The sequence below is a fragment of the Herpailurus yagouaroundi genome, unplaced genomic scaffold (assembly GCF_014898765.1).
Source record: "Herpailurus yagouaroundi ecotype Mexico unplaced genomic scaffold, PumYag 165, whole genome shotgun sequence".
Taxonomy (NCBI): Eukaryota; Metazoa; Chordata; class Mammalia; order Carnivora; family Felidae; genus Herpailurus; species Herpailurus yagouaroundi.
Window position 1 is genome coordinate 10,110,436 of NW_024412406.1, and position 13,278 is coordinate 10,123,713.

Sequence of the window (13,278 nt, forward strand, 5' to 3'; positions counted from 1 at the left end):
GAGGAGGTGAAGCCCACAAAGTCACTTGCAAGAACAAGCTCCCGCAAATCTCATCGCTGCAGCTTTCCAAGTAGCCCACCCACATTCCGTGTCCGCCCATTCTCTACAAGCTGGCTTTTTTTTTTTTTTTTTTTAACTGGAGGTTTAGAAGAAAAAGGTAGATAGGAAAGGGTGGAGCCTGACGACTCGGCAAAGCGTTTTAGAAATGCCTTTACCTCTCCAGCGTGAAGTTCCCTACGAGAGCGGAGCCCAACACGACGGCCGGCCTCCCGCAGCCGCCCCAGCCTGCGCACACGACTGCACACGCACAGCCGGGTCGGGAAGGACCCGCGCGGCGCGTCCGAGGACGACGAGGGCGCTGACTGCGGTGGACTCGAGCCTGGGCCTCCGCGGTTCCGTCAGGACCTGGAGCAGGCAAAGCGCTCCGAAGTTAGAGCTCGAAATTGGGGCTGAAAGGGAGCCGCCCGGTTAGCTAGCCGGGGTGGGCGCCCGGGCTTCTCCGAGCGTTCTCCCCTAGAGCAAGGGGCGGAGACAGGAGCGGGGCTGGGAGGCGAAGGCTGGCGGCGACCTAGCGCTCCCACCCGTTGCCGCCGCGGTGCGCAGAGCCAGGCGCCGGGCGCTTCCGCCGCTCCCGCGAGCTCCCGGGCATTTATTGCGGTCCCTGCGCGCGCACGTGACGTGAGCGCCCCTCCTCGCCCACCCCCACCTCTACTCAGCCTGGCCCGCTGCCCGCTGTGGAGCATGGAGCAACCGCGCTGTTTCCCCCCCGGCCCGGCGAAGCCTGGACGCTTGGCCTTGTGGGCGTGCTTTGGGATTCAGAGGTCCGGAGTACAGGTCTGGACCCTGGCGGGGGGACGTATGCAAGGAGGGCCCCCACTCCTCCCGCCCCTCACAGCTCCTCTGCTTTCGGAGGCCTTCTTCCTAGTTCCTTTCAGAGATGCTAAAATGGCTTTAACTACCCTTACAGAGAAGGGGGCGCTCCAGAGAGCATGCAGAGGGAGCAGGGATGGGTTAACACCTTAGACCCTAGAGATGCAGAAGAGGTACTGGGGAGAAGGGGATGGGGAAAGAAAGGCTTTTTCTTTTATTTTCTCCAGGAAATCAATTCTGTTTTCCAGGACCCAGTTCTAGAATTGAGATGTTGTTCTTTTTGGCTCCATTAAACTCTTATGATGACCAGATGGGGAAGGGGTTTCATAGAACGATGTTGTGAGCTGTCACTTGCCTGACAGTTGAGAGTCCCACTTCGTCATCCATAAGATATGGGACATTCATTTCCCAAAGTGACCAGAAGAAAAAGTGACCAGTGTTTTTTTTTTTTTTCTTTTCTAGGAATGTAGATATTTTTGGCGTTGACATATAAAGGGCACCCTCAATTAATTTATCAATGCTATACTAACAGGAATTAAAAACCCAGCTCTAGAACTGATAGGGAAATGAGTGTCAGTTTCCCTGTTGTCCGTGTTATTATCTGGAGTACTAAAATTACTAACTTTAAATTCACGGAAACTCATCCTACTGAATGTGGTGCTCCTTCTACAGGAAGGGTTTTTTATTAAGAAGCATTTGTTTAATTCATTTACCTTTGCTTTCCTTCTATAGTGAACCATGATTTTAATTCTTTACTTCTAAATGCTACAGTATATAGCATATGATCAAAAGAAGTAAAACATTTGACAGTAACTACCAAATCATCCCAAGCTGCTACCTGTCTCCTTACACCATATAATTACACTTTATCAAACCTAAAAACTGAGATTTAAGCCTCTAGTTGAGTATGAGACCTTGCTTCTTCTCACAGTAAAGAACAGGGAAGCATCACCTATCGAGGGCACAGAAGGTGAAAGGTTTTGGTGCACATATGACTTTCATAGAAGGTGTAATTTTGCAACTTCATAGCAGTTTAAGCCCAAAAGGCTTGATTTATACTTTTCAAAATTATTTATAACTCTTCTGCGCAGGGTTCAGAAAACTGGCTTTCTCTCCTGGAAACTACAGTTTTAATGTGGTATTGAAAAGTATATGGAGTAGCAGATAAAAAATCTTAAAAGTGAGGCGCCTGGGTGGGTCAGTAGGTTAAACGTCCACCTCTTGATTCTGTCTCAGGTGGTAATCTCACGGTTTGTGGGATCAAGCCGCATGGGACTCTTGGGATTAAGCCGCATGGGACTCTTGTGCTGACAGCATGGAGCTTGTTTGGGATATTCTCTCACCCTCTCCCCTCTTCCTCCCCTGTTCTTGCTCTCTCTGTCTCAAAAAATAAATAAATAAACTTTAAAAAAATAAAAATAAATAAAAATTTAAAAGTCTTAACAGTAATAGCATAGTTGAAATTTTTTTTAATGCTTATTTATTTATTTTGAGAGAGAGAGAGAGAGAAAACACAAGAGACAGTGGGAGAGGGGTAGAGAAAGAGGGAGACAGAGTATCCGAAGCAGGCTCCACACTGTCAGCACAGAGCCCGATGCTGGGCTTGATCTCATGAATCATGAGATCATGACCTGAGTCAGATATCAAGTGTCAGACTCTTAACCAAAAGAGCTACCCAGGAGCCCCATTACTTAAAATATTTTTAAAGTGAATTTAAATTGGGAAGAAGGGAGTTAAGATGATAAGGACTTGAAGTTAAATGCATTTATATTTGAATGTTTCCATTATAAACCTTTCCACACAATATACAAATCATATACCTAAAGGCTTACATTAAAGAAAATTAGATTTGGTTTTAAGGTTTTAATTCCAAACTCACCAGACAAGGATAAAAAAGTTTGTATCCTTTGACACAGCATTTAAATTGGCTTCCAACTTGGTGCTGCCGGTCATATTTTTATGTAAAAGAATGATTCAAACATTCATTGTATTAAATATTAACATTTTGATAATACATCTGGTCATATATGATTTAATGTATGTGCTGCAAATATTTTGAAGAGCAAAATGAAACACAGTATTCTTGAATACTTAAAGATGATCACTTCACATTTTTATTTGTTGTTAAGAAATCTACATGCAGGGAGAGTGAACATCTCAGCACTGAGTGCATGTAAAAATGACACATTGGTTTGTGGCTAAGGATGTTCCTTGGAAAGTCATGTTTGTCTTTACGATTTCTACTGTCTTGTGGCAGACACTGTTGATTGCCTAACCGACAACCAGCCTTCCACCCCTTTTTTCCAAGCCTCCGGTATACTGGGGGTGGTCACCCTTTCACATGCTGTCAAACTGGCATCCTTAGGAGGTGAATGTTGATTAGTCAAAGCCAATCAACACAATGTATCCCTGCTAGGAGTGATTGATTTAGCATGGATTTACAGACAACAGTGGTTACTGAAAGGATGGAGGAAATCTGCTTAAGTATGAGGAAGAGGGCTGGCAAGGTTTTCTTTTGTGATAAAAAGAGATGCGGAAAGAGAAAATGCCCCTGCAGGTGCTGATAAGTTTGTGAAATTTAAAGATGCAGCAGTTCTTGTACAAAGAAGACAGGCAAGCCTGAGAGCAGAGAATTACCAACATGGCAGAATGGAAAGACAGATGTGTCTGAGTCTCTCTGCCATTGACCTGTCGTTGAACACCTAGCCTCCATGTTTCTGCCTGCAAGAGATAATAAATGTAATGTTTAGGCCATGTTGACTTGGGTATTCAATTACTTGCAGCTCAAAGTATTCAAACAGACATATTCTACAAAGAAGATACTTTCCTCTGGCAATGTCACTTTCTCCATGCTGCTATCATTTTATACTAATGTGCATACTTAGGTGCTGTCTTTAAGTATATTTGTATGTGTTTTTCTATCCCTGCACTTCCAAAAGTAGGAACAGGCATACCTCAGAGATTTTGTGGTTTAATTTCCAAACCATTGCAATAAAGCAAATATCATAATAAAGCAAGTCAAATGATTTTTTTAAATTTCCCAGTGGATATGAAAGTTAGGTCTTATACTATAGTGTAGTCTATTAAGTGTGCAATGGCATTATGTCTAGAGAAACAATGTATATGCCTTAATTAAGTATTTCTAAAAAATGATAACCATCATCTGAGCTTTTAGTGAGGCATAATTTATTTTATTTTATTTTATTTTTTTGCTGGTAGAGGGTCTTGCCTCAGTGTTGATGGCTGCTGACACATCAGGGTGCTGGTTGCTAAAGGTTGGGTGGCTGTGGCAGTTTCTTAATTTGCCACATTGACTCTTTCATGAATGATTTCTCTGTAGCATGTGACGCTATTTGATAGCATCTGACCCACAGAACTTCTTGCAAAATTGGAGCCAATCCTTTCAAATTCTGCTGCTGCTTTATCAACTAAGTTGTGTAATATTCTAAATCCTTTATTGTCCTTAAAAAAAATTTGCATACATCGTCACCAGGAGTGGATTCCATCTCAAGAAACCACTTCCTTTTCTTATCCATAACATGCAACTCCTCATCCATTCAAGTGTTAACATGAGAGGGCAGCAATTCAACCACATCTTCAGGCCCCACTTCTTTTTTTTTTTTTTAATTTTTTTTTTCCAACGTTTTTTATTTATTTTTGGGACAGAGAGAGACAGAGCATGAACGGGGGAGGGGCAGAGAGAGAGGGAGACACAGAATCGGAAACAGGCTCCGAGCCATCAGCCCAGAGCCTGACGCGGGGCTCGAACTCACGGACAGCGAGATCGTGACCTGGCTGAAGTCGGACGCTTAACCGACTGCACCACCCAGGCGCCCCTTCAGGCCCCACTTCTAATTCTAGTTCTCTTGCTATTTCCACCACATCTGCAGTTACTTCCTCCACTGAAGTCTTGAACCCCTCAAAGTCATCCATGAGGATTGGAATTCACTTCTTCCAAACTCCTATTGATGTTGATATTTTGACCTTTCCCCGTGAATTACACACGTTCCTAATGGCATCTAGAATGGTGAAAACTTTCCAAAGGTTTTCAATTTACTTTGCCCAATTCCATCAGAGGAATCATTATCTATGGCAGCTATACCCTTATGAAATGTATTTTTTAAATAATAAGATTTGAAAGTCAAAATTACTTCTTGAGCCATAGACCGAGGAATGGCTGTTGTGTTAGCAGACATGAAAACATTAATCTCATTGTACATCTCCACCAGAGTTCTTGGGTGACTAGATGCCTGTCAATTAACAGTGATATTTTGTAAGGAATCTTTTTTTCTGAGCAATAGGTCATAACAGTGGGCTAAAGATGTTCAGTAAACCATGTTGTAAACAGATGTGCTACCATTCAGGAATTGCTGGATTGGCTTCCAATCCAAGAGAGTATATTTAGCGTAATTCTTAAGAGCCCTAGGATTTTCAGAATGATAAATGAGCAGAGGGTCTGACTTAAAGTCATCAGTCGCATTAACCCCTGACAAGAGGGTTACCCTGTCCTTTGACATATTGAAGTCAGGCATTGACGTCTCCTCTCTTACTATGACAGTCCTAGAAGGCATCTTTCTACTAGAAGGCTGATTTATCTATGTTGAAAATCTGATGTTTAGTGTCACCACCCTCATTAATTAATTTAGCTGGATCTCCTGGATAACTTGCTGCAGCTTCTACATCAACACTTGCTGCTTCACCTTGCACTTTGATGTTATGGAGACAGCTTCTTCTATAAACCGCGTAAACCAATCTCTTCTAGCTTCAAAATTTTCTTCTGAAGCTTTCTTACCTCTCTCAGCATTCAGAATTTAAGAGAGTAGAGGCCTTGCTCAAAATGAGGCTTATGCTTATCAGAGAATTGTGGCTTATTTGATCCCCTATACAGACCATTAATACATTCTCCATATCAGCAAGAGAGCTGTTTGCTTTCAAATCATTCATGTGTTCACTGGAGCAGCATGTTTAATTTTCTTCAGGAACATTTCTTTTATATTCACAACTTGGCTAACTGACACAAGAGGCCTAGATTTCAGCCTATCTCTGTTTTGGGCATAAAAACAGCTTAATAAGCTTAATGATTTCTAGTCTTTTATTTAAAGTGAGAGATGGTGATTCTTCCTTTCACTTGAACACTTAGAGGCCATTATGAGGTTATTAATTAGCCTAATTTTCACATTGTTGTGTCTCACAAACTAAGGAGGCCCAATAAGGGGTAAGAGACCAAACAATGGCTGGTTAGTGGAGCAGTCAGAACACACAACATATATTAATTTCACAGTCTTATATGGGCATGGTTCATAGCACCCTAAAAATTACAGTAGTAACATCAAAGATCACTGGTATCAGATCATCATAACAAATACAGTAACAATGAAATAGCTTGAAATGTTTTGAGAGTTACCAAAATGTGACACAGAGACAAGAAGTGAGCAAAGGCTTTGGAAAAATGGCACAATAGCACTGCTTGACAGGATTGCCACAAAATTTAAATTCGTAAAAAATGTACTATCTGTAAAGTGCAATAAAATGAAGCACAGTAAAACGAGGTATGTCTGTATACATTCATCTGTGTACATATTCATCTGTGGGCATTTCATCCACCATATGGTTTCATGACCCTCAAATGTGAATCTCAAGCTAAAGCACTGGCTATTCTGTTAGGACAACATTGATAAACCCATCATCCAGTAGGCAAAAATAAGAATAGAATTCCTGCCTTGTTTTAAGAGGTGGAATCAGGGTAGTGCAATGTTTTGTTTTTTGTTGTTGTTTTGTTTTGTTTTTTGAGAGAGAGAGAGAGAACAAGAGGGGGCAGAGAGAGAGGAAGGCACAGAATCTGAAGCAGGCTTCAGGCTCTAAGCTGTCAGCACAGAGCCCGATGCAGGTCTCGAACCCTTGAACCGCGAGATCATGACCTCTCCAACTGAGGTTGGACGCTTAACAGACTGAGCCACCCAGGTGCCCCAGGGTAGTGCAATGTTTTAATGTTTTAAAGAATGAGATTTTAAATTAAGATGCTGGAGTTGCAAGATGCTTAGTTGCAGGATGTGTAACTTGTCATGGGACCTTGATTATGCTACTTGACCTATATGGGCCCTTGATCCTTCCTGTTTAAAAGGAAATAATTATAGTAGCTATCTTAAGTGTTGTCACTTTGTGTATTAGGATGAGTTAATGCATCCAAGCACTTAAAACAGCAACAAATAAATAGAAACTACTCAACAAGAGTTAAATATCATTATAAGAACTGAACTAGAGGCTTTATACATGCTTTTTTATAAACTCAATGGGATTTTATCAAAGTACTGTGCAGTTTAAAAGCTTAACTTTTATTTTTTTTTTCAACGTTTATTTATTTTTGGGACAGAGAGAGACAGAGCATGAACGGGGGAGGGGCAGAGAGCGAGGGAGACACAGAATGGGAAACAGGCTCCAGGCTCTGAGCCATCAGCCCAGAGCCTGACGCGGGGCTCGAACTCCCGGACCACGAGATCGTGACCTGGCTGAAGTCGGACGCTTAACCGACTGCGCCACCCAGGCGCCCCAAAAGCTTAACTTTTAAATAGAAGACAAGTAACTGGTTATAGACATGATGCAAACAATTTATAATATTTTTGGCAATGTGTAGTCAATTTTCTTCTCACTGCTGGCTAGTATTTAATTCAGCTTACCATAGGAAACAGTTCCCATTCTTATTCAAAGCAGCGCTTTGTCCCTGAATAAGCTTTAAAAACGTGTGTGTGTGTATGTGCGTGTGTATTTCATATATATGACAAAATTTTAGTGAATGCCATACACAGTCTTTCCACTCTAAGTGCAAGTATGTAATCTGTTATTAAATCCTGATTGTTGAAGTGTAATATACATGCATTAAAATGCAAATATCTTAAGTGTGCAGCTTGATAAGCTTTACAAAGTTAATACGCCTGTGTGAAAACCACTCAGATCCAGATAGAGAACATAACCATCCCTAGAAGCCTACTTTGTGCCTTTTTCCTGTCACATCCTCCCCAAAGATAACTAATATTCTGACATTTTATCTAAAATTAGCTTTGCCTGTTTTTAATCTTTACATAAATGGAACCATATAGTAGATTATTCCATCATTTGGCTTCTTTTGTGTCTTGTTTCTTTCAGATTCAGTATGCGTGCAAGAGTCATCCATTGTGAATATAGCAGCAATTTGTTCTTTTTCTCTGGTGAACATACTGCAATTTATTTCCCACTCTGTTGTTGAATATAAGAGTTGTTTCCAGTTTAGTAGGGTTAAAGTTAATGCTGCTAAGAACATTCCTGTACATGTCTTTTTGTGCACATATTTATATTTTTTTATTGACCATATGGTTAGGAGTAGAAGTGCTGTGTCCTAATGTATACTTGTGTACAATTCGATTAGATCAACTGGATTATATACCTTTTTCTTATTGATTTGCAGGAATCTTTTTTAAGTGTTGGGCACATGTCTTTTTTAGATATAAAATATATTAAACATTTCTTATTTATCTCTTTCCATTGCCTTTTCACTCTTGTAATCTTGTCTCTTGATGAACATAGGTGTTAATTTTAATGAAATTCATTTTATCAGTCTTTTCTTTTGGTAAGTGATGTGTGTGACCTGTTGGAGAAATATTTGTCTATCCCAAAGCCTTGAAGAAAGTTCTGTGTTATCTTCTGCCTTTATTATTTCACACTTTACAATCAGGTCTTTGATCTGTCTATAGTGGATTTTTGTGTTATGCTGTCTCAAGGGAATAATTATTTTTAAGATTGCAAAGTTTATATTGTAAGTCTACATTGCTTGTAGTTATCACTATAAAATTACAGATTTATTCTGGAAAAAGTATACATTTCAGAATGAAAAGATAGAAAGATATCATTGTTCTTGAAATCTAGAGTCATTATAATGTTTCAATCATATTATTTAAAATATAAATGCTGAGTGAGACCCATATCGATGTCATAGCCTGAAAACTCTTTAACCTGTTTCTTGATGTCTAGGAAAGGAATTATTTTAAGCTTGTTATTAGATTTTTGGACAACCTATATTGTCATCCATTTGCAATTTGACTGATCTACAATCACCAAGTGCAGTGATTCGTTTTTAAGATATCTTCTACCATCAGTGCTGTCCTACATTATCTGAAAAAAAAAAAAAAAAACGCAAAAGTTCAATAATTTCCATACCCACTTCTGTGCCTTTCTTGGTCCTGTTTTCACTGCTTGAAGTCTCCTCCACTTATTCTTTTCTAAGTACCCACTATCTAACCATTCTTCTTCACAAAGATTTTAACTGGTCCAGCCAACCATTATCTCTGTTATTTCGTTTTCCTCTAACTCTTATCAATATCTGTTGTATAAATTAAAGCTATTGGTGTACTTTTCTTATCTCTCCAACAATACTAAGAGCTCCTAGAGAAAAGAGACCACGTGTATGTGACCTTTATATTACTTAAAATTTATGTCAGTGAATTTGGATTTTTGGAATATTCAGTATTTCACAGAAAAGGACACATGTGTCCCTGGGTGTACAAGCCTGTGGGCAGGAGAGTGAGAATCCACAAAACAAAGCACATTACGCTAGAGACGATTTTCATTTAAAGCTTTTTTTTTTTTTTTTTTTTGAGGAAAACATATTGAAACACGTGTATGTCATAAATAAATTACAAAGCAGATGGGCCATTCAGATTAATTTTAAAATGAAAACCAAGCATGACAAACTTTTTTTTTTATAAAACGAAGAATCAGAAGTCAATCCACTTTGAAACCATGCATTCTTTTCAGTATATCATTTCTAAACATTCATAGGAAAATGATGTTTACTAAAGGAAAGAGAACAAGGTAAAATATTTATCAAAAATTTTATTTCAGAATGATGCACTACTTGGCTGATGTCCTACTATGTATGTTTTACCTGTTGATGTCTTGCTTACATTTCCATGGGTCCCTTTACAGCTTATATGAAGACCTGGCAACTTTGTAATGTTAGCATCTGCAGCATTGTAAATTGCAGCAGAAGCCAGAGATGAGAAGCTAAAAGAGCTATTCATTGATATAAAACTGCCCAGTCTGGCTGAAACACTGTATTTTAATTTCTTTACATCAGACTACCCAAAATAGTAAGTAAGGCTAGAAACTTTTAAAATTAAAGAACTGTCTCTGAAGTACATTCAGGGTGGCCTAAGAAATCAGGCTGCAGCTTCATCTTTTTAAGTTTTTATTTAAATTCCAGTTGGTTAACATACAGTGTAATATTAGTTTCAGGTGTACAAGAGAGCGATTCAACCCTTCCGTACAACACCCAGTACCCGTCAGAACAAGTGCCCTCCTTAATCCCGATCACCTATTTTACCCATCTCCCCATCCATCTCCCCTCTGGTAACCATCAGTTTGTTCTCTGTAGCTACGAGAGTTTGTTTCTTGGCTTATCTATCTCTCTTTTTTTCCCCTTTGCTCATTTGTTTTGTTTCTTAAATTCGGCATATGAATGAAATCGTATGGCATTTGTCTTTCTCTCACTGACTTGTTTTACTTACTTGTTTTTTAAGGGCTGAATAATATTCATATATATATGAAAAATATGTATGATTCATATATATACATATGCTAACTTTATCCATTCATCAGTTGATGGACACTTGAGTTGTTTCCATAATTTGGCTATTGTAGAACTACCCTACAATCCAGCCATTGCACTACTAGTTTTTTACCCAAAGAATGCAAAAATACTGATTCAAATGGTTGCTGCTTCATGTTTTAATAATCGCTTTTCCTTCCAGGTCTGCAGAAGTGCTTCACAATGCACCTGGGTTCGAGGTTGTCTTTCAGGTTTACCAGAAGGGGCTGTTGAAAGGTGAGCATTATAAAAGGAAAAGTATTCACCTTTTCATCTGCAGAACTAATGTCAAAGACAGGGTTTTCGTCCTAATATATGGAAAATGAAAACTTTCTGCACTATCCTTAACAAAATCCCTGCAGTCCACTTTCAATGGTAATTTTAAACACTCACATTTAACAAAAGTGAAACAATGAAAATCTCTGGTGTCTTCTGCAAATACATATCTCAACAATTAAAAATTATATATAAAGTATATGTATGTATATATGTATATAGTATCTGAAGGTTAAACACATTATTTTGCTAGATAATGGGGATAAATTAAGACAATTTCATTTTAAATAGATAAGTTATAGTGGGAAATATTGGAAATAAAGAAAATGTGCAACTTTTCATTTGTTATATGTTATCTTTGGCTATTCTCCTGAGCATAAACCTAAGAGTTAACACAGATTTTATAAATGCTTTGGTCTAAAACAATTGAAATTACAACAAATGAAAGTGTTTGGTGAAAAATAACCTGATAAATAATAAACAGCACTTGGGCAAGTAAAAAACATGCTGAAATAAACAGCTTTCACAAATAAATCTGACATTCATAACCTCAATATCATGTAACTGCATTTACACACAGGGACTTTTGCTTCTGTTCTTGTCTTGCTTCATGCTGTGCCCTTAACTTGGGGACCCATTCATGGTATCTCACTGCCTCCTAAATATTCCTGTCTTTGTGACCCTGCCCAAATTCTTCCCCAAGTTATAACATTGTTCTTAATTGCTGCAATGGATATTTCTGCCCCTTTCTTTCAATGTTTCATCTCAAATCCTAATGCTTTCAGGAAATTGTTCTGATTGTCCTCATATAGAATTACTCTATAATCTAAAATCTCTATATATATCTGAAAACATTGAAGAAAAACCAATTTCAATAGTAGGAACATGGGTTTTTTTGGAACTGAAAAGGTCCTATTTTTTGAGTGGACAGGTTCATTACACTGGTGATCTAGACATTAGTATCTTTAAAATATAAACTCTTTTATTTAAAAGAAATATTTAGAAATCTAAACACATAGGGGCACCTGGGTGGCTCAGTCAGTTAAGTGCCAACTTCAGCTCAGGTCATGATCTCATGGCTTGTGAGTTTGAGCCCTGTATCGGGCTTTGTGCTGACAGCTCAATTCCTGGTGGCTGCTTCGGATTCTGTCTCTGTCTCTCTCTGCCCCTCTCCTGCTCACACTCTGTCTCTCTCTTGAAAGTAAACATTAATTTTTTTTTAAATATTAAAAAAAATAAATCTAAACACATAATAAACTAAAAATAAGCAAAATTGAATTTGATAAGTACTTGCTAGAATTTAGGTGCAAAATATGACATTTTTAAAGAAGCATCTTTCATTTTTAAGCGTTTATAATTCATCTAACATTCACCTAAAGCATTAATAATTCAATCTCACAGCATATTTTAGCTGCTGTGAGATTGAATTATTAGCCTGGGTATCTTTCTCCTGCTATTGACTTTAGTCTTGTCCATATTGCTTTACTCAATAGAATGTGGGTGGAAGCTAAGATCTTTGGAGCTTGGTAATTTCTACCCACCCTCTTGGATCTTCTGCCTTCTGTCATGAGAAGAGCTGCCCAGGTAGCTGTTACTTTTTTAGTTCCTAAACCTTGGAGGTCAGCCTAGTCCAACTGAGGCCAGCCAAGACCAGAGTCAACCTGTCAGGTTTATTTAGAAGTAAACATTTCTAAAAGCTCCTAGGGTTTTGTTGTGTGCTTCACAAAACTATCACAGCAAAAGACAAATACTTTTATATTTAATGTATCCACATTATAACAGCCCTATGAAATATATATTAATGAGTTCCATAAAGTGTAAATGACCTGCAGAGATGAATGATGATAAATCTTTTCCTCAAGACCAGTGTGCTCACCACACCCTCCCTCTTCCTGCCACTACACCTGCCCTGACCCCACTGCTCCTTTTCTTTTTAAGGTACCAGTAAAGAATCTTTTGAAAATGCAAAGTTAATCAATCGTAGGGAACAGGACATAAGGAGTAGCTAACTAATAGAGACTACCTGCGCCAAACATTTTGTTTTGAAGTTTCTAAGTCTTGCTCATGGCTCAATACCCTCATTTATGACTTTTAACATATGAGAACATCTTTTTGAGCCTTGACAAAAAGCTGATTGATGTAGCTTAACAAAATATCACTATTCATAAGCAGTGCTATCTACGTGATATCTAAAAGATAGGAGTAACAGGCAAATGGCAGGGGCGGGGGGTAAGGGGTATTCCTATCATGAAACTCCACAGTTTTCAAGAATTTGAGATTGTTCCTCTTTGACAGAAGTGTATCAGTTCTCCAAAGAATTTCTTGATTTAAAAATCTGTTAGCAATGTTTTGTTTTAGCCAATCCCAGGATAATGTAATATATATGTAAAATATTATATATACATATAAAACAGAGGATCCGAAGCAGACTCTGCTCTGACAGCAGAAAGCTCGATGTGGGCTCGATTGTGAGATCACGACCTGAGCCCAAGTTGGATGCTCAACACACTGAACCA

At 38.7% G+C, this 13,278-nt stretch overlaps 2 protein-coding genes across 2 annotated transcripts in view; one reads left to right on the forward strand and one right to left on the reverse strand.

Annotated features, from left to right (window-relative positions):
* The window catches only part of CRISPLD1 (cysteine rich secretory protein LCCL domain containing 1), a 49,732-nt gene extending 49,139 nt beyond the window's left edge, over positions 1–593 (reverse strand). The window contains exon 1 of the mRNA XM_040487561.1: positions 216–593. The gene's annotated coding sequence lies outside the window, so the exon portion shown is untranslated. The remainder of the gene's footprint in view (positions 1–215) is intronic.
* LOC121038016 (uncharacterized) lies at positions 206–12,710 on the forward strand. Its single transcript, XM_040487441.1, has 4 exons — positions 206–397; positions 457–834; positions 10,650–10,723; positions 12,701–12,710. The coding sequence occupies exons 1-4, from the start codon at positions 206–208 to the stop codon at positions 12,708–12,710; spliced, it is 654 nt and encodes a 217-aa protein (XP_040343375.1).
* Positions 12,711–13,278: the final 568 nt, after the last annotated feature.

Coding starts and splice junctions, on each gene's coding strand:
- LOC121038016 (XM_040487441.1), top strand. CDS start 206: ATGCCTTTACCTCTCCAGCGTGAAGTTCCCTACGAGAGCGGAGCCCAA. Junction 398..456: donor GCCTGGGCCTCCGCGGTTCC/GTCAGGACCTGG, acceptor TGGGGCTGAAAG/GGAGCCGCCCGGTTAGCTAG. Junction 835..10,649: donor TTCAGAGGTCCGGAGTACAG/GTCTGGACCCTG, acceptor TTTTCCTTCCAG/GTCTGCAGAAGTGCTTCACA.